Genomic DNA, 22,862 nt, shown 5'->3' with positions numbered 1-22,862 from the left:
TTTGAAGCCCTCCTTATTAAAGCAGCATTAGCGAGCAGGAACATCCAAAGAACATAATTAATTTAGACGCATGCAGCGCGCTTCTCCAGCGAGCTGCATAAACCACTCGCCTTTCAGGGCAAAAGCCTGCTTCCTTCGTCCTCGAACGCGGGCTTTTGTTTCCAATCGCAGTTGGAAAACTAATTTGCGCCAAATTACCGCAGCTTAAGCGCAGAATGTTTGCTTAGGAATAATTCACTTGCATTTGAATCAATGTGTGAGCCTTGCTTCCTTCACTTACATTTGCGAATCACTCGCCTTCAGCTTTATACGTTCGAACTAAATCGCATTAGTCTTGAAAGCTCTCTCTCTACCTCAGGTTTTTATCTCCATTTATAGAGAGGAATTACGGCGGGAGGGAAAAAGTGCACGATGGCGAGCGAGCGGCTTTGAAAGCGCGGATAAACTTGTGCGGGGTCAGCGAGTAATTAGGAGCAGCTGCGACAAAGAGCGAAAAAATCGGATGCGCGGATTAAAAAGTTGGAGCGAAAATTGATCTCCGACGGAAAAGTATAATCCAAATGAATGTATGGAACAGTCGATTGACAGTGATGGAGGAAACCAATTTAGTTTGATAGTCTGGCTAGTTAAAAAGACAAATTCAGTCAGGAAAAGTAATGGCCTTTCATGTTCTCTCAAGTTCTCCCGCTTGAAAACTTTTCAGTCTACTAAGGAAGAATTATAAATTATCTATGTTAGTTCAAAAGTTATTGGAAAATAATCAATAGTTTAATTTGTTAAATTGTGAGTGTGTTTTTTTTAGTAATTTTTAGTGTGGCGTTGTGTTGTGTTTGCGTTGTAAAGTTTATTCCAGTTTCCGTGCTTTAATTTTTAAAAGTGGATTCGGAAACTGAGCAAGAAAATCAATGCTCGGGAAACGAATTAAAATGTCAAAATTTCAACTTTAAATAAGGAATTTTGATTCTTTTCAAAACAGATTAGGATTTTCGTTTACAAAAACAAAAATTTATTTTTCCATTTAAAACTTGAAAATCAAGACTAAAGGCTCAGTTTCTGAATCCACGTTAAAATTTCTTTTGAATAATTTAATTGCTTAATTAGATTAAATTGACGGTCTTTATTTATTTTTGTCTATAAAATCAATTCAGAAAGATGACAATGTGTTTCGGATTTCAGTTTAATCTAAACTTTATTCTTTCGATCTGCAATGCAATTTAATTTAATTCAAAACAGAATGCAAAGAACTGCAGACCACATTACCAAAACGGCTGAAGGCACCTGGAATTCCCCAGGCAAACATAACTTTCCCTTTTTCAACTTTCGCCGCAATGCCAGCAGAAAACACACAATTGGCAGTAAATTCCAATATAGAAAAGTCCCCTGCATCAAAGACGTTTCCCGTTAAACGACGGCCTTGGGACCGAAAAGCACACCTGGCCGCGTTCCCTGGTCAGGAGTAATCGTTGTTTGGCACGAACCGTTTGCAGTGGAGCAAAAGAAAAGTAAAGGTTGGAAATGAAAGAAGTACGGGCGCTGTGAACCAATTCTTCTCCGGAGGCTAATTTGTAATTTGCCATCAGAGGGGCTTTTCCCGTCTGTCTGGGGCAATAATTAATTCCGCCAGGCCAGGTACAGACAAACTGGATGCTTGTTTGCGTCTTGGGATTTTACGGATGCAGCGAGAATGAGATGGTCTTTGTGTACGCGCCGGTCGTTGGGCTTTTTTTCTTACAGTGCTAATGAAAGTAAAGAATATTTTAATTGACTAAAAAAATAATTAATTCTATCTAAGCGCACGAATAATGATGTGATTTAAATATTACTTTACTAAATATTTTTTGTTATTTTAACTTTAAATTATTATAATGGGTTTGCAAAAAATTTGCTGACACTTTTCATCCAAAAATTCAATATTTCCCTTCCAATTACTGCAATAATTTTACTGCAAATAAAACGGTGAGAATATATTTGATAATTTAAAAAAAATGCAGTCCATAATCTTTCCAAAAAAATCGTGTAATAATATGTTTCGTAAATTACAAACAATTAAAAAATATTTGAAATCTCAGCATAACTGATCAAACAAAAACGCGACATTACAAGTTTTAGCAAAAGCTTGCTTATGGTGCTGACGTTTTATCCACAATTTTTTTCCGCTGCAAATTATTTAATTTCCAAGATGTTAAATTATCTGTGTTTTCAATAAGGACAATTAATCACAAAAATAATGGTTATGTGGAAAAAAAATTCAAACAAAACTTAATATTCTAATAGTCTGTATTACTTATATCATAATATACTACTCAATGGAATCTTGTAAATATATATTTAAATTTTTGCATACATCAAAGTCAAAATTTAAATAATATAATGCAACTGCATGTGTAAATAACATCAACAACGTAAAAAATATAAAGAAAATAAACAGTTTATAAAATAAAATTAACAAAGAACTTTTAATTCTTTTTAAAAACATAAAACATTTAAATAACGATCTAAAAACTTAATCTTAAAAATTAAACAGTTTTTTAACTTTAACTTAATTTAGCCAATTAATTGTACTTCGACTGGAATAAAAGGCGAAATTGGTTTATATCTTCTGATTTTCTTCGCACACAACGCATTGATTCGTAGAACATAGAACCGTCTATATTTTTTTTTAAATCGCAGTATTTAATATTTCTAACAAATTTATTTCGACTTCCATTTTATCGTTTTCTAGTGACTGCTGACCTCTCTACTGAATTATAACCGTGATAATAATGGAAGAATTATTGATCGCTGTCAATCTATTCCTATATTATGGAATGGCTTCAGACGTGCTGCGAGAGATTTTATCAGTTCCAAGGGGAAAATTATTCTCTCTCAGAAAACCGTGTGTAATAAAGATTGAGCTGATTTTTCATTCTCAGCGGCCAGAATTATTCATTTCTCAGATTCAAATGACGACGATCCTTTTCTCCGTGAGATTGTTGGGCTTGGAATCGCTACTGAAAAGGCGAAAAATGCTGGAGGTGATAATCGATAGCTGATGGAAACGAGAGCGTTAAACTTCTTCCCTTCCTTGAGTCACTCTTTGATTTAAAGTTGCTTTTATATACCTGGAGGCCGCAAATAATGGAGCAAAGGAACCGCGCGCGCGCGCTTTCTGAATGCAAAAATAAGCCACAAAAGGAGAGTTTTTTACATTTTTTTTTCTTTTTTTTCTTTTTTTTCATCCTTTACTCTTCTTTCGCACTCACTCAGTAGTTTGTTAAAGATGCACGCTGGGGCCTGTTTAGAAAAGTTTCCGCCTCGGAGGAGGAGGAAAAAAAATTCACCAACTTTCGGCATTTAGATACGTCGGCCTGTGTGGATAAAGAGCAAAGTTTATGTTCACGTCATGTTGTTCCACAGCTTGTTTGGTGCGTGTTTAATATTTCAAATTTGTTTGCTCTGGAAGTTGAATAAAAAGTAGGAAAAAGAGAGAGAAAGAGGAACGCAGGCTGCGTCAGGCGACGGACACAAAGTGATTATCGATTTCAAAGGGATCAAACAAGATGAAAGTAACCATAAAAAAAATTGAAAAATGTAACATCACAAAAAAATAAAGAAGAAATTTAAATACATTTGTAACTAAATAATATATAATTGAGAGAGAATTAATCATTAATTATTCATTTTTCATAACTTTGAATTCGATAATTTTATTATTATTGTTGTTGTTATTTGTTTGCCCACATTTTTTTAAAAAAAATAACACGGATATAGAAAGAACAAAATACTTGTTACAGATATTTTGAAACTATTTGTTTTTGAAACACCAAAAAAATATCAAAATCTGACCTTCCCCTACCCCATATCCTTCCCATATCCATATCCTTCCCATATCCATATCCTTTCTTAATCTTTTCTCTCTTTTTTAGTTTTCAGCTTTGTTGTCATCATCGCGTGGACCAAAATTAAGGATATGCCAGCAAAAAATGATGATTTTTTAAATAAAGTTGAACCCAAAAATAAAAAAATAATAAAAATAAATTGGGTGGTGCCTTCTGTACCACCAATAAAGGGCACAAGCCGACAAGACTTTGTCTTGGCCTGACCCTACAATAAAAAAAAAAATAAATAAATAAAAAAGATTATAATTCAAGCAGACAAAATTTCATCTCTGCGCAGGTGGTGGTTTTTTAACTTCCACTATTTCCCATTTTTATTGAAATTTTTCCTTTAAAATTTCATAAAAGTAGAAATTCATCTAAAAACCCCACATTTTCCTCGTTCAGCATTCTGTCGGAGGATTTCACAATAGCCCGCTACACCTGAATAATTCATTAGCCTGTACCAAAAGTCATGATGTACAAAGAGAACATTGCAGTCGGCAGTTGTTGCTGTTCCGCAGCCAGCGCACCTTGCTGCTGCTTTGTGGTGATCATAAACATATGCCGGGGGCAATCAATAATCCTGGGCAAACGGCACAAAGGTCATTGCGGCGCGAGCAAGTCTTTGTCTCTCATCTGGACCAAAAGTGCTCTTGAACGGCTCAAACAACAGGAGGTCAATAAAAGCGAATCCCTGTTTATTTCCGATTCGCGATCGATTTTGCATCCGGAAAATTTTCGGAATGATTTAATGCGTGACCATAAATGGTGCGGCGATTGGTGTTGTTTCGCATGATTGACGGCCGGCGAGCGATCGCGTGGGTTTTTCATTGCGATGCATTAACGGCTCCATTAATTTTGCCGTTAATGGCGATTTTGTTTGATTGCTGGTCAAACTGTTTGAACGTATTCGTTGGTGTTTTCGCCACTGTTAATTTATTCTGGCGTGGCTGCTGGTTGAACATTATTTCGTAATGATCACATAAATTAAATTTGCGAGTTTTCTACTCTTTTGACATGTTGTAAATTATTTTGTTTGATGCTTCAACATGAATTAAATTTATATTTAACTCTGGAAGCCCTGAAATTTAAATGAAAAAAGCAGGACAAAATAAAATGAATTTTAAATTTATAATAAAAAAATGTAATTTGCAATTCATTCTCTCACAAGTTAATTCAGGAAAAAGTTACACTGGGAGAGAATTTGCAGTTAAGAACTTATTAAAACTCATAGACTTAATATGAACGCAAAAGTTGTTCCAGATCCTTGCCGAGCTGGAGCCGAAAAAGAGGAATTATGTATTTTAAAAAAACTAAAAAAAAATCGAAATAAAATCACAATTATTTAATTTTATATGACGTTCTGTTATTATTAAATTTAAATTTTAGATTTTTGCCAAACTTTGCCTCTTTGAAAATATTTGTTTTTGATGAAAAAAAAATATCCACCTGGAGATTAAATTTCAATTTATTGACTATATTAATTAGGCAAACTTTATTGTTTGACTTTTGAAGGTTTTTATATTTTTATTTCAAGTTTGATATAGGCCAAGTGGCTTCTACCTGGTCAGTCGTTTTTCTAATTCGACCAAATCCTGGCCAAGTGGCTCTGGGTGGAATAACAAGAAGCGGAGGAAGTAAGGGGTGGCCTGTCGGCCCGGCTGTTGAATGAAAGGACCCCAAAATAGTGCTGAATGCGACGACGACGACGCTGATGATGCCAATCTGGCAGCCGTGATGGCAAATTGAAAAGCGAAGGATGGATGGATGGTAGCAAAGACGCTCTCTCGCACATTTATTTCGTTTCCTTCGGGCGGTGCCGAGACCGGTTGCATCATTTATTTGTCGGCACGGAGGGTGGAAGCGAGAGGACTTTTTCGAGAGATGCGCGTCTTGGAAAGCGGGGCACGCACGAGTCATCAAAAATTTCGCTCCGAATCAACATTTATCGTGCGCGCCTCTTGATCTTTTATGTCAATGGGACGAGTGACGACTTTGGAGGGAAACTTTCTCGGCAGTTTTCCAAACTACTCCAGCCGCGCCATCTGCTGGGCTTTTGATTCGTATTCAAACTACTCTTGTTTTTATTTTTTCCTTTGAATAAGTAAAGCATTCTTTGTTTTCAATAATCAAATCAAGTCATAACAAAGTCCACGTCCGAGTAGAGATTATACGGTTGTTTCAATCGAAATTTATGAGTGTACTATGCATCATAGGAATAATAATAGAAATATTGTAAACAATTTTATTAATATTTTTATTATTATAATATAGAAATTAATTATAAATAAAAACAAATTAGAAAAAAATATTTTAAATAAAATACAGAAATTAAAACAAATTAATTATTCAATTGGTTAAAAAAGTCTTTATTAGTTTTTAGTTAATAACATATAATTCTAAAATTTATTTCAGCTTCCAAAAATAGTACAAAATTAGTATTAATTTCATTGAAAACTAAAACCAAACTACAAAATAATATGCATTTCTCTGGAAGCTTTCGGTGAAAAAAAGCACGAAGTGCAAAACAATGCATTTCATTATATACATCAATTAAATTAAATTGAATGGTAGCAATTTCTCAATTAAATTAAACTCATTATTTTGAAAAAATTTCTCTTTGCCTAATATTCTTACAATTTTTTGACAACGGCTAAACGGACGCGTTGTTGAGAATTTCAAAAATTGAACATATCAGCCTTAATGAGCTCCAATGCATTGTAATGGACCGGCCATAAAAATAGGGTTTGTTGTTGTCGACGACTAATGGAATTTGAACGGACGAGCTGCCCCGGTGGTGCTTGCTGGTGAAATTTGATTTTTGCGGCGTCAGACGAGCTCGTTAGGGGCGGCAGAGAGGGTTTGCAAAAAGTGTTGCTCGCGGTCTAAATTGCCCTGCTAAATGGGGCGCGTGTGACAATGGCAAAATTTCCATCGGCCGCGGCGCTTTTAATTGGCTGGCTGGTCGGCGCCCCATTGTGGAAAGCCGTGGTCAAATTTGTTCGACCTGCCGGTTAATTAGCAAGAGCACAAGCTGAAATTTTGTATTTGTGAATTGTTTCAGCAGACAAAAAAAAATAATACTTTTGGAATTTTGGTGTTTGATGTTTACTGTCCTCAAGCTCATATAATAAATAGGTGGATTATGGTTAATATAACGACAATTCAATACAAATAATACATTTTTTTATAATGCAGCTTATTATTATTATCAAATTAATAATGAAAAAATGGCAGCTATAATAAAATAATAAAAATTTAGATTTATTTGTGTTTAGTTTTGGTTTTTAATTGAATTAATTTTGATGTAAGATGTCGTTGTTCTTCAAAAGTTACACACGAATGGTAAATATAACTAATTGCAAAAATCTGTAGGCATCATTAAATAATTATCATATAGCTTTAAGTTTATTATTTAGAGAAAATTAATAAATTATTAAACTTATCTATGGCGTGTTGCGAAGAAAAAAATAAAAATTGAGGATTTAAGGTTGAAATAAACTACCGACGCTTTTTTAATTAACAAAATACACCAGAAAATAAATTGGCCTGTCGCGTAAAAAGTTTAATTTCAGCCGTGCGCTCTCTGCGCTGAAATAATTATTAGAGCCGCGTACACGCATCCAATTACACAGAGCGCGAAAATGAGTCATGCACGTACCACAGTACAGCACTTATTTGTGTTGGAACTCACAACAGGAGAGACGAATAGCGGCTGCAGTTGAAAACAAAGGGCCGAGAGTTTTAATTATAATACGCTGTTGTGTATCTTGTAATTAAACCTTTCCACGCGCGGCCTTTGAATTACCAACAATTAAAAACACACGCGTGCTCGCAAATAAATTACGCTGCCAGATCATTTTCATCCTGCTGGGAAAATTAAAAATAAATGCAGAGGAATTTTGAAAAAATTTTGCATAATTAATTTTGAGAGTGAGGCCAATTTGTCCTGATTGTTCCGAGTTTGCAACATGTTGCTGGCGGCGTAAGTGGCGAGCTGAAGTGCTTTTGGTCGCATTCGCAGGAGTTCTATTTACTTGAGCGCGCTCCAGACGCAGGCAATAATTTAATTAGGAAACTTTTCGCATCAGAGTTTGCAATGTGATGCGCACAACAATGACTTTCTGCACAAACCGCAGAGACAACGATACTCCGAAGCATACTTTTTTAATAAGCTGGCAAAGATTTTTCACTGATCAACAACAAATTTTAATGTTTAATTATCTATCACCAACAACAGCAACAGTCTATTAGATTTCCAAAAAAGTAAATTTGTCCTGCATTTTCTATGCAGTTTTTAAAGCATGTCAAAATTGATCCTGATTTGCACTTACAATTAAAAACACAATTTAATAATTATCTTAAATTGTTAATGAATCGTTTCAAAATAATTTAATTAAATAAATAAGTTATTTTTAAAATTTTGGAGATTTTTTTATTCAGACTTTAATCAAAACCGATAATGCCATTGAGTATTTATTTTATTCAAAGCAATTTTTCATCAAGGACTAATTAAATAAAATATCTTTGTAAAAAGAAACATAATTTTTATAAATTATTTTTGCCCAAATTACGCTATTTAATATTTTTCCAAATAATTTTAATTGAAAAATTGTAAGAAAATTCAGAATTATTTAATAAAAAATATTTCTTTTTTAGTTTGTTTGCATTATTTTCTTTTGAAGTACTCACCAATTTCGCAGTGGGTGCCGGTGCGGCCAAGGGGGCACTGGCATCGCTGCTGTCTGCGGCCGTTGGGGGCGGCCACGTCCAAACAAAGGCCCACGCCGCACTCGAGCAAACACTGAGGGGTCGCGGTGGTGGTGCTCGGGGGCACGAACCGCACCCGCTCAGGCTGCGTCGAGCTTTCGTCGGCCGCCTCCGGTTGCGGAGTGGAGGCGGCCAGGTCGTTTCCCGGGTCAAGGTGCGCCGAAAAGGAGGCGTCGCGCGAGTACAGAATGTCCTCCGCGTCCTTGTCCGCGTCCTCGGGCAGCACTTGCGACGAGATTTCCAATTCGATGCTTGGCTCGGACGTCGTGTTCAATTCTGCAACAAATCATTTCATTTTTAATTTCAAAGAAGTTTTTTAATCGAGGTTGGCTTTGAACAATACGCGAAATTATCCAAATTAATTAAATACAGGAAACAAAGTTTAAAAAATAGGGAAGGAAGATTGATAAAAAAAATATCCTTTCAAATGGTTCCGTTTCTTTTTTTTCATTAACAAATTGTTTTTCTAAAATGTGGTTGTCCCTGATGTTGGGCAAGTGAAACAAAAGTAATAAAAGAAAAAGCTAAAAGTATATAAATTACATGACAAAATTCATCAAACCATTTTGCTATTTGGTAACATTTTAATATCACTTCATTTTCCCCTTTATCTCGTCTTAAGGAATCCTCTTTTCCTGTGTAATCACATTATTTCGCAGCTCCTTTCGGCAACATTTTCTTAGACGAGAGAGATGAAGAGCGAGATTCCCTCCCCTATCGTATACCAAAACAAAAAGCATTTTTCCGATACACAATAAAGTTGTGACACGCGCACGTCTGCATGCGGATTTTCCATTTTCGGCGGCTCTTCCATTTATCATGTGCCGTGGCACATAAAGTGTCACTTTCCCGGCGCCAGTTTTGAGCGCTGATCGCATTCCGAACACGCCACGCGCGGCTTTTCCATTTACATTTGCGGCCGCCGAGAGGAATTCTGCAGCCATTAGCGATATTAAAACAATAGGGCTGATGCTATGGGGGCAGGTGCGATATTGAGATGATATTATGCTCGGCGCCTGCATGACTGTTGTGTTGATGAGGCAGAATGGCTTTTGGAAAATCTTTCAGAAATACACTGCATGCAACTTATCGCCGTAAGGCAGAATGAAAATAGGTTTAAAATTTGAATTAAAAAAGAAACAGATCAACTTAATTAAACAAATTTATAGTTTCCTATATTTATATTTAAATTTAAATGGTTATTTATTTATTTCTCAAACATTTTGCTTTTTAAATTTAAATTTATTTTAAAAGTTTTTAATAATTAAAGAGCTTAATTTAAATATGCTATATTAATATTCAATTTTGCAATTTTTTATTTATACTTTGTAAGTTTTTTTTTTATTAATTGTTTCTGCTTTCAATTGACAGAACTTTTAATTTTCCTAAAAATAGAGATTCCTCTTCAGATTGCGTGATATAACATTTATTTCCCTCAAAATAATAATGGATGACAGCTAAGTTGGCTGTGGTTGAAGTCCAGATGCATAAATAAGCACTTAATTTGCACTAATGCTGCGCCGTGTCCCTCACCTGTGGTCAGACATAGGACGTAGATGCAAATTGTACAACACGGCAGGGCCTGCAAACACATAAATCAGAGTGCACAGGTGCGCTGCCAGAAATTGCCGACCCAGAACGAACCGAGAACGGTTGCCAAAATGACAACTTAACTTTATATCATGGCGCGATTCTGATCTTTGATAAAACTGATGAACCCTTTTCAACTTGTCGCGTCACACCTCATCAGAATTAGGATTTACTCCAAGGAAATAAATTACTCTGTTTTGAATTGGAATTTTTGATTTTTTTTTTTATTCAAAAGATGAAATTCGCAAAAATTACCCTCCTAAAATGAGCGATTTTTTTTTATTAATAACCAGTTTTTCATTAAAAAAAACCTTCAATGTCGTCTGTGTTTGCCTTCCTCTATTTTTCTATGGCAACGAAGCACTTTATTCGCAATTTCGGCCGCCCATTTCCCTGTCCATCTCGATTAAATGCGCCGATCGATCTGCTCGCCAATCGAGCTCGCAAGGACGCATTAAGGTTGATTACCCGCTCGTCGGCCATTCTCTCTGCGCCGCGTCCAACACAAAAGGCCGCGCCGGCATAAAACAACAAACATGCACGAGCGAACAAAAACACTCTCGGAAAAAAGACAAATAATTTATTTGACGCGTAATCACAATCGCTGACGTATGTTTGTTGCAAATGAAACTACGGAGTTGAAAAGGAAAAAGTAGAGCGCAATCAGCCTCATTACACGTTAATCTGGCCGGCGATAAATCCCACTTTTGTGTTGCTCAAGTCGCCGTGGAATTAAAAGCCGAGGTGCTAATTTATGGCGCGTACAATTTTGCACGTCGTGTGCGCGAGCAAAACAATCTGGTCTCTCTTTCTCTGCTTTTTGCCAGCTAATTCCGCTTGTTTTGTGCACGTGCGCCACAAAAGTCGAGTAAATCTGCTCTCGGTGTGCGTGTCGGCGCCAAATTTGTGTTCAACCCTTGCAAAATTGTTTTCCTGCAGCGACATTTACATTTATGCACGCAGTTTATCATGATCGTTTTGCATAAACAATGAAACAAAGCAAACGAAACTTAAAATGCAAAAAAAAATAATGATAATAAACTTACTTGAAGAATATTTGAATTTCTAAGAGTATAAATTTGTGGATTTCTTTTTGTAATCATTATTTTTTTTTAAATTTTACAGGTTTTGGAAAAAAATTTCAGCGCAAGGTTTCGGAGATATTGATGAATTGGCAATGCAATATTGCTAGCTTCATTATTTTAAGCACTTTACCAAACTAGTAATTATTGACTAGATAAAAAAACCTGCTGTCACAAAAAATACGGACACAGAATTTTAATTTTGGGAAAATTTCGCTCTCAATTAAAATTGTTCATTATCACAACAGGAATTTTCCAACTTTTTTACACCGGCTTTGTCTCAAATATCTCGTCATCTCGGAACGTAATTCTACTTCAAGACGATTAGTTTGAGTACTAATTTAATTATGTCCTGTTTCGAGTGGTTTCTTTGGGTTTTAAATTCTCACAAAAAAAACCTCTGACTGATGAATTTAAAGTTTTGAGCTCAAATATTTATACAACTAAATAAATATAATATAAAATTACAGTTTGCTTATTTTAAATTAATAATTAATAAATACATAATTCAATTTGAAACGATAATAATATATTATTTTTAATATTTTGGTAATTATTTCTAAATAATTAGTAATTTTCTTTTCTTATTAAAATGCCCTAAATTTCCTTCAATACGTTCTATTATATTGAGTTTTTTTTCACTATATAATGAATCTCCTACCTCTCATCTGCACTTGTAAACTTCACTAATTGAATATCCTACTTTCGTCGGACCGCAGTCGTTTTAATTTTAAACTTGCATTTTAGTTAAATCAAATTGGATTTCTAACGATCTCAATGACACGAATAAGTATCAATAAGAATAAATAATTAATTAATCTTTACCATGTCCCCGATTGAAAGCAAAATTGAAAATTATAGCCAATTTAATATCAGTATTTTAACCACTCAGAGGAGCAAGCTAAAAAAAGCAGACCCTCTCAGAGGTTGAACAAATTCTTTTGAAAGAAAAAGCAGCAGAAGGCCAAGCACAAAAAGCTACTTGTCTGCAAATTTATGGCGGCGGAAATCTAATTTCGCGTCGGCCCCAAAGCAGGGCTGTGCGGAGGAGGCCACGCGGCGTCGCACATACTACAATCATCGATTTCATCTTGAGTTATGTGCTTATTATTTTTCCTTATCTGCCCCCATAAATCTCTGTTGCCACGATGTTGAGACGCCAGCCGGGTCGGGGGTGCAGCAGCCCTCGGTGCGGTGCCGAAAGGGAGTGACTTCGACACACACCCTACATGTCAGTTTGCACCAGGGGCATTCAAAGAATATGTGGAAAAACCAAATAACTGCAAAGATTGCTTTTTTACATGTTAAATTAATATCTTCATAAATCATAGTTGAATTCTACGCCCAACCCATGGCATGGATAACTATGAAAAAAAAATGTTTTGGAGAAAATTCACAAAATCTAAAAATTTATATTATGAAAATATAAAACATTTTTTACTTTCTTCATATAATGTTGCATTTTTATTAATTTAATCTTTTTATAATTAATATTTTGTAAAATCAATCGTAACGTTCAATCATGGCAAAAATATCAGGAAAAGCAAATTTTATTATATATGTATTTTTTTTTACGATTCTTCTGTTTGATTTCATTTTTATATTTGTATTACAAATTGCAGCAATGAATTAGAGTTAAATTTATTGTTCATAAATAGTCAGGCTAGTAATGCCACTGACCAGCGGCGCGTCCGTTATTATTACAGTGACTGGTGGAAAAACGGCGCGTTCAGAACACAGCAAGACGCCGCAATGAATACAAAGAGGCTCGCGAAAGAGAGAAAAAAAATAGGGGTGGCAGTTTAATACACGGGGCGGCTTTTCGCGGCCAGAGACGTGCCTTTCGAATTAACGGCCGGTAATAACTCAAACGATGGCGCCCGAGAGCCAATCCAAATGAAAGCCACCTTTCATGCCACTAAATTGGAATCTATGAAGTGAGTCGTAAAACTAGAGAGACCCAGACAGCTTTTGTCTGCGAAGAATAAAACTATTTGTCACGAGAAATGAAACTAGGTAGAAATTGCAAGCGTGACTTTTTAAATAGATATTTTTCTTGACAAAATTTTTAAAAAAATAATGAGTAAGATAAAAATGTTACCCCTTTTTTTTATCTTTTTCTTAGAATAAAAAAAAAACATCAAATCAATAACAAGGTGAATTTTATTATTACTGAAGAATTACTACTGTAAATTCAATATTTCAATTAACTAATAAAAGTATTTTATTAAAAATAATAGTTTCCATGGTTACTGATTTAAACCAAAATTAAAAACTTTGGCAATTATTATAAATAAAAAATGGTTAAAATAATAAAGTGCCCAACTTTGCGAGTCGTTCCCAGACCATCTTTTGCATATTTCCGTTCCTCCTTGCCTTTTAGGTGCCGAGAAAGCGTGTTTTCCGTTTCCATTTGTGAGCGTCCTTAACGGCCGTCTAATGTCGCCGCCTGAATAATTTATCTCGTTTATGACTCTCTCGACTTTTGGCTCGAGCGGCAGTGAAATTTGCACTCGGCGCCGCAAAAAGAGACGCGGCGCCGGCGAAACAATATTTGCCCCGGATGAGGAGTAACGGCGCTTTTATGCGCCTTTTAAAAATGCACCAGCACACGCGGTTTTACGGGAAGAGGGGGACCATTAAGGCGACTCTTGAGGTGCGACATATTTATTTATTCGCATTACAAACACGCCTGCACCGCGCACTTTCCGACTGCTTGTTCGCGACCATGAATAATTTCTGCATCGCCTCCCCATGCATTTTTCACCAACACCTGCGGAATGGCGACAGTAAAAGCAAGTCGGAATCGTTATAGATTCTCTTAAGAAACTGACATAGAATAATTTTATAGCTGAAAAACAATACAATTATTTAAAATTTATGAAGGAGAAAAAATTACTATTAAATTCAATTAATGTGTAAGAAAAAAATCACTCATCTATCAGAATAAATCGGTTATTTAATATAGAATAATAATGCAATTATTTTTCAAAACTTCAATTTCTCCCTTGCTTATTTCCATAAATTTTATAATTTTTCAATGCGCGCTTTTATATTGCAATTATCTGATGAGATGTATCAATAAAGAAACTTTACAATTCAAATTCACCATTTGATGGTCGAAAAAGGCAATTAATTAATTGCGATTTCGATTTATAACCGGAAAATTTATAATTGGTGCTTGCATTTAATTGGGGCCAATTCAAGTTATATTGGCCAGCTTTGAGATAAATTGACCGGGCAGAAAATGTGCTGATTTTTTCTGTACGTCTTCTTCTCTCATCAGCGATCTCTTTTTCTTCTCGTCTCTGGAAGAAATTTGTAAAGAGACCAGTGGCCAATTTCGCGAGATTGAAAGGGAGCAGCTGCGATCGCGAATTCAGTCGGTACGAATGTAATCTGGTCCGGCTCATCCGAGCTCAATTAGTGAACCGCGCCGGCGACCTCGAGCTGCTTTTCTGCAGCCGCAGCAAGTCTTCCCAGCAAGAGATAATGGCACGTCAGGGGCAAACTCGCTCTTGCTCGCCGGCCCACCGGCTTTTGCCCAAAGAAGAAGAAGAAGAAGAAAGTTGGAGGCTGCGGTTCTAACCCAATCAAGATGAAATACAGTGCGGCACCATCGCCGCCGAAAACATTCTTCTTCTGGTGTGGCACGCCCACCCTCTGCACAATGTTATTTATTATTTCTAGCGGCGAGCAAGGAGAAGTTGGCCAAAATTTTGCTAATAGGAATTGAGGGGATGCTCGGAGAAAGTTGGAGGCTTCAAAATATCACCGCACATCCGGCAACTAAAATAAGGTGAAATAGGAGAATCCATGACCAAATATAATATTAAGGAGGAATCTGTGGAGGGCTAAGGAGGCTTTGAATCATTAATAATTTTGTACTGCCCAAATGGACAAGTCAGAATAAAGATTTATAACTTTGATTTAGATTGTAAAATAATTTTTAAAATATATTCTATATAAATGTATATTTTTGTATTGACCGAGAAGAATAAATAATAAAAATAATATTACTGAAGTGTTTTATAAATAAAATTTACAACATTTAAAAGTAAATTATTTTAAAAGATTAATTATTAATAAAATGTTTTCTATCATTATAGACTTATTCAGTAAATATAGTAATTAAAATATTTTTAATTATTATTTTTATCTTATTAAAAGTAACATCATAACATTAACTTTCATTTGATTAAACCAGTGGTCCACAATGGATTTGAATTTTTATGAAGAGTAATTTATAAATAAATAAAATATCCCAGTTGTACCATCTCTACTTACATTTGCTTTACCTAAGTAAATTTAGAAGTTGGTTGCCATTACTAAATTTTATAAAACAATATAGAATTACTAAAAATTTTACCAAGGATAGTAAAAATTGTTTACAAACTCGTTAATAAATTCTCTTATTGTTAGTAAAATTGTTTGAAAATTTTTAGTAATTGGAATTAATGGAAATTCGATGGCCCACCCCCGCACAAGATCGGCGCTGCTCTCCACCTGAGCGCCCAAAGAACATTTAGAGCACATTTTTTTTTATAAGTGTGCAGAATGAGTGTGTTATGGCCGCGGCCAGTGTTATTTTTCTTCTTTTTTGCGGGGAAAAAAACGCGGATAGTCATTTGAAAAACAACTTGTTTTCCCCTCGCGTCATCTCTACGCCCGCGGACTGATTTTTTAAAATTATTTCAGGTATATTATTATTATTTGTTCTTCTCGGTCAATACAAAAATTTTTAATTTCGGAAAAAAGAGAAGAAAGGGTTTACAACGAGCAGATGTCTGCTAAAACGCCCGACATCAAAAGAGACACGGCCGCCGCGGTAAACCCACACTATCGAAAAAAAAAGAACGATATCACAAAGTATTTAAAATCTTGACCTTGAATTACTGCCACAAATGCTCCTTGCAGAGGGAGGGAAAGCTCTATTGAAATAATTTATATCCAGTGATACACCTCTAAATTGTTAACTGAAAATATTAACCTACCCAAGCAAAAATATTAAATTGTATTTTTAAATTTTCAGTTCAAATCGATTCTCCGATTGAGAAACTTTCTATAAAATCATCTATAACTGAAACTGCGTTCAACCTCTTCTGAGCTACGGACTATTACAGGTAGTTAATTTGTTCTTGCATATTTAATAATTATTAAATTCCAATTAAATCGGAGTACATACACGGGAATGATAATTATAAATTTAAATTAATATTTTATTTCATTTAATCTGGTGTAATCCAAAATGTATAATAATATTTTTTTTCAGACATCCCGACCTGACAAGTTAGTTAAATTTGCTATGATGGAGAAGACAGTTCCACGCAGTGCAATTATTATCATTATTTATGATTTTTATGCTCTAAATATGTTGTATTAAAAAAATATGACATAGAATTTAAATTTTTAAAATTAAAGGAGCTATGAAAATTAAAATTGGATCAATATTATTTTAGTTCAAGCTTTCCAGTGGACCATAGTAAAAAGATAATAAATTTAAATTACCAAGACTGACAAACAGGTTAGCAAAATTTAAGTACGTGCTTTGCAAATATGGTAATTACTTTAAGTTAGTAAAATGGAATTACTAACGTTGTAATCCAGCATTTTGCTACAAAGCGTTAGTAAATTGAGAGTAATTTGTTTTAAAGAAGGAACAACTGGGCTATATTTTTATGAAACCTGCGATTGTAAAAAACCCTTACAAATTTTTCAGATTTGAAGTTTATCAACCTTTTAGGCAGGGATTTTATAGCATAAAATATACTTCATTATCCCTTCAGAGACGAATTCTCATGAAATTGTACTGCAAAACGATAACACTCTCGAGACTGTATAATGGAGTCGTTAAAATATCCGAGAGCTCGTTTTAAAACGGATTTGGCGTGACATTAAGGGCCATCAGCAGACGCGTAAATATGGGACATGTGCGCAGTCGGTCCATCCCTCCGCGAAAGCACCCTTCAAATTTGCAAAACAGTTTGCCCGACGAGAGACGCGTGTAAGGCTCTTGGAAACATCAGCGTGTCCATTCTGCGATAATCTCGGCGCAATTATCTCCCGCCACGTTGTAATTCTCGCTCGCTCGCCGTCACGACTCGAGAGAGCTTTTGTTGCGAATAATTGTAATGGCGCTCGCAAAACTTGTTGTTGCTCCATTTGTTTTTCAGCGCTTTTAATTGCGGACGCTTTTACGGACGCGTCTCTTTTTAATTACTGCACTCAACCAGGTTGAAGATTTATTTTAATCGAGACGCCGTACAAATTATGTAATTTTAAAAAAATTGCTCTATTGCAAGAAATGAGGTCAAAACTTTATTCATCAAAATAGTTTCTGTTTTTGACTATTTTTGTTCAAATTTGAGAAAAATTGTTTTTTTTTCCGTCTAATGAAACTAAAAATATTTTATTCTTAAATTAAAAGTCAATTTGAATTTTATCCTTATTATTAGAAAAGTCACAAATTTTGTTGTAGTTTTTAACAATTGTAAGTATGATATTTTCAATTAATTAATTATTAAAAGTGAAATCAAAATGTATATAATTTTCCAGTATTTAAAAGAACTTGGCGATGATGATGAAATTTCCAGCTTGTTTCTCGCCAGCTGGACAGACAGACACGCAACTGGGGAAAAAGCGAGATCGAAATCCGCCACGCTCGGACAAAATAAATTGACTTGCGAGCACGAAGGGATTTATTAAACCTCGGCTGTGTCTGGCTGCTCCGAAACACGCGCAAAGAGTTGCTCCTGAACTATTTGAGTCACGTTGATCGAATTTATTATATTCGGACGGAAAACGTGCAGGCGCATTGTGCTTGCCCTAGGATCACGCGATTATTTCACAGGGGCACGAGCGTGCGAGGATTCGCAGAAAGAAAAGTTGACTTCGGTGGCTTTTGTTGGCGAGACACAGAAATAAATGAACGTAAAGCCGTGAGAACCAAGATAAAAGTATGATTCATACGTACACAACCTGACGTTGGGAATGAAAATATATTTCTTCAAAAAAAAAGAAGAAAAATGGAAACGAAAAAAAACTTAATAATGGTGAGGATAATACAGCATAAAAAACTAAAAGCATCGATTTATTTTTATTTTTTAAATAGCAGTAAGAAGAGCCGTACGTCAGGTATATATTTTATCATTTTTTATGAAAGCTTTATTTTATCCTGAATTATTTTCTTCTTTTTTTTCTAATCCTAATCAGTTCTTGTAAAGTTTAAGAAATGTACTTGTCAATCAATATATTAAATCTCTAGTTTCTATATAGGTTCTTGAAGTTGTTGTTGTGGAACCTTTTGGCACTCGAGGTGATCATGTTTTAATGAAATAAAATTTTATTCTTAAAATTGAATTAATTCCAATATTTGTTATAAAAATTTAAGGAGAGAATATTTTAATTTATTTAAAAAAGTAATTTAATATAATTTGCATGTTTATTTTTCAAAATGTAATTTAAAATTGGTTAAATGTCAGCTTATTGAATTCCAACAGCTCATGAATTAGGGTTGCAACCCGCAACCAAAACTAGTTGAGCAGGGATTTTTGCAGAAAAAATAAAGTTGCTCATCTCCACCGAGGAAGCCGGATTTTATTTCATCAAAAAATATTGAATCTCGCTACATTTTTTTATCTTATTAGCATTTTTCCAAAATTAAAGATTATTATTTTGTTATCTTTAGGACTAAATTAGAATAATGAAAATTAATTTTTTGAAGATTCTAAAATAGAAATTTATGAAATTATTTGCAGTAAAAAACAACCCCTAAACACATGTCATTTCTCATTTCTTTGAAATTTTGTCTTCAGAATAATAAATAATTTTTATTGTTATTTATTTTTCTCAAATCAAGTTAAGAATTAAAATGAACAAATTCATAATATGAATTTCATTTTCATGTTAACTAATCTTATATAATTATGGGAATGATTTTTTCATTCAAATGAGTCTAGTTATTTTTTTTGCCCATTTCCGTAAATAAATTTTTTTATTACATTTCAGCACATAGGCCGCGCCATCGTGGCGAAGAACCAAAAGTTTTGGCTTTTGTGTGTGCGTTCGACATGCAAATTACTTTGTAGCGAGTTTGCGGCGCGAAGATTCATGTGTTTGTTGTTTCTGCGGATTTGCCAGGCGCACTTTTGAATGCAAATATGGCTCACTCGTTCTCGTCTTGCCTGTTTGTTTGTCTGTTTGCTCGGCTTGCAAAAGGGGCCAATAAAAATGTCTCGGTTTATATTCGGCGCGTCTCGAGATTTGCACACGAATCGCTCTGCAGGCGCACTGGGAACACGTCCCAAGCCCCAAATATAAAACACCGAGTTTTGTGCGCTCAACTTTTTCCTGTTCAACCTCCAAAGGCGGAACATGAAATCGCAATAAAGCGAGCAAAGTACTTGAATATCGGAAAATAATATTAATCGGTAAAAGTTAAAATTTCGATCAGAAAAATTGAAATGGATTTTCACATACCTTGACAGCTGTAGCCGTTGGGGTGGAGAAGGTAGCCCATTCTGCAGTCACACTCGAACATTCCGTCGTGAAGCTCAAAGCAAACGTGCTCACAAGGGCTATCCGAGTCGCACTTGCCTGAAACAAATTAAATTAAAAATTAAAACTTCATACTTTCAGCTTTATAATTTTGGCAATTTTTATTTCCAACGAAATATGTATTATTAAAATCAATTAATTTTTTTTAATTCAACTTTTTTTTAATGAAATTTTTTATAAAATCAAAAATTGTAGTTTTTGACCAGGTGGAAACGGTTTGTAGCAAATCTGGGGCTATGAGTTTTTATTAATGATCACTTTTTTGCAAACAATATTTTAATATAGAATTAATCTATTTCTAAAAACCCTTTGATTATTTTTAATTTGATAATAATGGTGATTCAAAATATTATTGAATACCTTATTTTCTAAATAATACTCCTCATTACAGTTCATGTTGGCTAATTTTGTTTCTTTCGCATGATTTTAGAACATTTTGACAAATGCAATCGATACTTTTCCATCGTCATTCGCCTGCGTTTTTTCCCATCACAGTTGATATGAAACTTGAGAAGCGCCGAATTGAACAAAAGCTGCCGGAATAGAGGACGGAATCGAGCAGCTCGTGCTGTTAGCTTTTAATTTGGCCGCAGCGCGTGTGCCACTTTTTTGCGCTGTTGATTTTCCGGGGCCGCATACCGATTTTTTCCACTTTCCAGCGTGTATGGGAAGAGAGGGTGAAAAAATTATGCACTGCTTTATTGTACCTTTATACTCGCGTGCGCCGAGTGGATGTTAATTATTAAAATCTAATTACTCTCCCTGCGCATTTTGCAGCCCGCGCTTGTTAATAACAAATTGCACTTTTCAAACTCGCGCGGCCCATAAGTGAATCTCTTCAGGATACTGCTGTGCTCATGGAAGGAAAAAAAATACAAAAAATGTAAGAATTTATATTTTCATGAGCAATTTTAAGTTTGGTATTGGCTTTTTTATTAGAGCTTTCCGGTTTCCTTTTATTGATGCAGTAATAATACGAAATATGAAGCATGTTATTGTTAATGCAGGTTTAAAATATATTGCATGTGATGAGAGATGCATTAATATGTATGTATTGTGTATTACGTTGTTTAAATTAATATCTTCGTAGAAAATTAATTTTTTTAATGGCAAACATAATTACTCTTTATTTCTGTTTAATAATTGATATTTATTGATTTAATTTATTTAACGAAAGGAACAAAAGGAGATTTGGATCTTAATCTGTTAAAACTTTACGTGATTATAAAAATGTTTCTAACAAGTTCCTAAATAAATAATAATAACTTAAAAATACATATGGATACAGAAAATTATCTTGATTATGAGATAGATTTGACGACCGAGACCAAAACTGGTAAAACCATTTGTTTGCTTAAACAAAAGTTTAATATAAAAATGCATTTAATTTCTTTTGGTTAAAATACTAAAAATAAGAAAGTATTATTATATTATTATTATACACATTATTAATAATTATACTTTTAACTTAAGTGAAGCCTGATTTGCTTCACTATAAATCTCCACAAGTCCCAATTTCTTCTCTCAAATTAAAAATGCATGCAAACAAAAATTACCAAATCTTGCAGAATTTTTATAACTTAAAATATAAACACACAAAATGGGCTGAATTAATTTTGCACGCAAATCACTTTTAGGCGAAGTGCTGACGCAGTAAAAAAGCGGCGTGCTTGGCAAACACGCCCGCTGGAGAGGGTTGGCGAGGGTTTTTTCGATGCACCCAGCGACCACCGAAGCCACTTTTTCTGCGCCATCGAGCACTCGAAAGAGTCGCCGGCCCTCGCAGAGTCCTGAACTCTTTTATTCTCGGTCGGGATCAAGTCGCCGCCGCCGCTTTTATCGTGCGCAGCCATCATTGTCGTCATCGATTCGCTCTTTCCTTCCCTCGCTCTCTTTCCGGGGGCAATAAAAGTGCACGCTGGACGCACTCGTGGATCATCGTTTGCTGCGCCAAATCCCGAGTTTCTTCCGCCACTATAAATGTGCACGGGGCGATTATCGAGAGACTGCGGCGGTCAAAAGACGAAAAAGAAGGAAAGGATACGCGAGGCGGAAGAAATGGCTGGAAAATCTCGTGGAAATTGGAGAAAGAGAAAAAAATCGTTTTGACTGTTATGGCCTCTTTTTCCCCTCGTATGCGCCATGTTAAAGGGTTTCCTAATAGAGGTCTTTTATTTCCTGCCTGATCGTTTCTCGATCTCTTTTTTATCTAGTTTCAGCAGTGCCATCTTTTATTTAAGAATATCGTGAAAGACAATTTTTATTTAAATCCACGAATTAGCAAGTTTTACCATTTTTTTATTACAGAAAAGCACATTCTTTGCTGATTACAAATAATTTCATTCTTCTTTAATGCGAATTCATTTTTAAATTTGTGACTTAATTAGGAGCAATTTAAAAAAAAACTAAAAAAACTACATGCAATTTGAAGTGTGCCGTTTTGTTCAACTAAAGTGACTTTTTGTTCAAAATATAATAAATGTTTCACAACAATTTTATTGTAACAATTTGTATAAATAAACAGTAATAAAAGAAATGTTTTCCACTGGTTAACAAAATTTTCGATTTCATTTTAGAAAGATCCATTTAATAGAACAGAAAAAAGCAGTTTCCAAAAGTCTCATCTCTTTTTTTTTTCTTCTTAGTATGTACATATGAAGTTTTTCCAGAAGTGAGAAAACTTCACTTTTCATGAGATATGAACTCTCTGCGCTTTTGATGAAAAATTAGAACTCCCTGCAAAGTGTGCCATCGGGAATATAATAAAGTTTTGGCGGAAAAATGAGCTGCCGTTCCTTTGCTCCTCAGCAAACGAGTTTTCCGCGTTCATCATTCCAACTTTGCGAGATTAAGCGTCAAAATTGGACTCGACTCGTCATCGCTCACCTCTAAACTCGCTTTCCTCCCTCGTAGATTATCAATTAAAAAGATGAAACTGCCCCCGGCTTCCGAAAGCTGCCGGTTTTAATATCCCTGCTGTGTCGTGATCTTGAGTTTGACCGAATCG

At 34.9% G+C, this 22,862-nt stretch overlaps 1 protein-coding gene across 1 annotated transcript in view; it reads right to left on the bottom strand.

The window, feature by feature from the left end:
* LOC132195365 (pikachurin) overlaps positions 1 to 22,862 on the bottom strand; it is a 97,220-nt gene that overhangs the window by 20,784 nt on the left and 53,574 nt on the right. Inside the window, exons 2-3 of the mRNA XM_059617309.1 lie at positions 19,778 to 19,894; positions 8,550 to 8,903 (exon numbers count right to left, since the gene is read on the bottom strand). Of these exons, the coding sequence (XP_059473292.1) occupies positions 8,550 to 8,903; positions 19,778 to 19,894 (471 nt within the window). The remainder of the gene's footprint in view (positions 1 to 8,549; positions 8,904 to 19,777; positions 19,895 to 22,862) is intronic.

This window comes from Neocloeon triangulifer, unplaced genomic scaffold, assembly GCF_031216515.1.
Source record: "Neocloeon triangulifer isolate White Clay Creek 2 clone unplaced genomic scaffold, ASM3121651v1 ptg000009l, whole genome shotgun sequence".
Taxonomy (NCBI): Eukaryota; Metazoa; Arthropoda; class Insecta; order Ephemeroptera; family Baetidae; genus Neocloeon; species Neocloeon triangulifer.
This window is presented reverse-complemented; position numbering and strand designations above follow the sequence as displayed.